At 40.2% G+C, this 2,011-nt stretch overlaps 1 protein-coding gene and 1 long non-coding RNA gene across 2 annotated transcripts in view; one reads left to right on the forward strand and one right to left on the reverse strand.

The window, feature by feature from the left end:
* carmil1 (capping protein regulator and myosin 1 linker 1) overlaps positions 1-2,011 on the forward strand; it is a 66,170-nt gene that overhangs the window by 19,050 nt on the left and 45,109 nt on the right. The window contains 2 exon segments of the mRNA XM_032521180.1: positions 1,063-1,122; positions 1,370-1,491. Of these exon segments, the coding sequence (XP_032377071.1) occupies positions 1,063-1,122; positions 1,370-1,491 (182 nt within the window).
* LOC116692697 (uncharacterized) overlaps positions 1-2,011 on the reverse strand; it is a 22,562-nt gene that overhangs the window by 5,038 nt on the left and 15,513 nt on the right. The gene's annotated exons all lie outside the window — the stretch shown is intronic.

Genomic DNA, 2,011 nt, shown 5'->3' on the forward strand with positions numbered 1-2,011 from the left:
ATAAACCAGAGCACGTTTTTCTCCCATCCCCAGAATGTTGTGTGGACTAGCCAGACCCTCCTCCGCAGCACTGTGGAGGAGGGTCTGGCCACCGAAGCTTCAAATATTCACTGTTAAAATGTACAGTAGCTTCCAAGCACAAAAAATTGTATTGGGGACATGTTTAGTTTAAAGTTTATTTGAACATGTAAAAAAAACCACAACATTAAAATAAAAGATCTATATACATGCATTCATGCATACATATATAATTAAAATGAGAGATAAATAAGGTCATGTACTTCTTAGCACAGTCCTCCTAAATTGAAAGTCATTCAAACAAACAAAAAAGGTCCCATGTTCAAAAGGAGTAGGAAGAAGTTGATAAACAACTCATCAGGTCCGACCCCCTTTCTCTACTTTTATCGTATCGGGGACATGTGCGCCATGCACGCTTTAATATATATAGTATATTAGATATTGTGGCAGATCAGATGTGCTTACAAAACACCAGTGTCACCCTTACCAGTGTTTCTGTCCTTCTTAGATCTGTAAAAAAAAAATCTTTAAATGTGGTTTGAAAGCACAACTTATGAGTGACAGGTGGACATTTGTGTCCTTGTGAAAAAAGTGTTCTCACATTTAAATTAATGTTCTTTTTATGGAAAACTAGCTGCTTGCCTTAACAGCTGAGTGAACGTACGACACCTAAAATCTCTCTGCGTCCAGTTATCGAGCGATTTGACGTGGACTCTGTCTCTGTCCGGGAGCTAAACTTTTCCTGGGAAAATCCTCCAGTTCTCAGGAAGAGGCAAATTAACCAGTTTTAGATATAAATATATATTCTCTTCTTCCAGAGAAGTGTTGACATTGTGGAGAGCAAGTTGTCCTCGGGGACCCAGAACTTTCCATTTGTGATTTGTTGAAGCAAAAAGAAAAGGCCAACAGTCTGTTTGTGTGTTTTCCCAAAACTCAACATGTTGCCCTGGTAATCCCTTTTTAAATATGACGTTGAAATCCAAGATTAACTTGATATATTCACTGCTGAATTTCATGATCTGTCTCCTTTTTTGCTTCTTTTAGGTTGAACACTCGTTCAGCTACCTTGATATCCAGGGAATCAGCAGCAACAAGCCCACTCAGGTACACAGACACACAAACAGTGGTCTCATGGACACCCAGAGATATATTATATTTCATTCAATGTTCAATTTGTTCAATCAAAGATCGTTGGAAATGGTTTTCTTTTGAATCGTTTTGAAATTCAACAAGCAATTTGTTTTATTTTAGCAGAAGCCTGTAAGCAGCAGAACTGAGTACGCGCTTTGGGTTGTTACATTTGGCGTTGCTTTGTGTGTGTGTGTGTGTGTGTGTGTGTGTGTGTGCGCAGCTGGTGTTGGAGCATGAGCGCGGCCCGTGGAGCCTCCGGCTGGGTTCGGTGGAGGAAGTGGACGAGGTGATCGCTCACATCGGCAGCTGTCTGAACCGGATCTGCCCCGCTGTCCCCCCTGTGTAGGTAGCAGGGAGAGGGTTGGGCAGGAAGGAAACTGTTGACCCTGTAGATTTGACACGCTAAATACATGTAAAATTAAAGATAGTTTATATCGATCACGAATAATTTAGAGGGTTGTTATGGTGGTCTTAAGATCTGCCAGATGTCCCTCTTATCAGCCGGATGTCCGTTACCTTCTACTTTCTTTGTGTTGGCGCTCTAACCTGCGGCTGGTTTCTGAGGACTGTGGTTATCTGGTCCTCAGATCTCTGCAGGGTGAATCCAGACAGATAGCTAGACTATATATGGATTTAGACCTAATATTCGAATTAAATTAATAAAAAGCAAAGATTTTGAATTATTTTGACTAATACTTAAGATCAGAGGAATGAAAGTGATCAGTTGTATTTGCAAAGAACGTTGTATGGAATCCAATCCATTTTTGTGGTAATTTGGTTAAAAAGAAATCCATATTTCAGATACAGACATTTTTTAAAGGGTTCAAATTTGACCCAAGGACAACAGGAGGGTTAAGGAAGA

Source organism: Etheostoma spectabile, chromosome 7 (genome assembly GCF_008692095.1).
Source record: "Etheostoma spectabile isolate EspeVRDwgs_2016 chromosome 7, UIUC_Espe_1.0, whole genome shotgun sequence".
Lineage (NCBI taxonomy): Eukaryota > Metazoa > Chordata > Actinopteri > Perciformes > Percidae > Etheostoma > Etheostoma spectabile.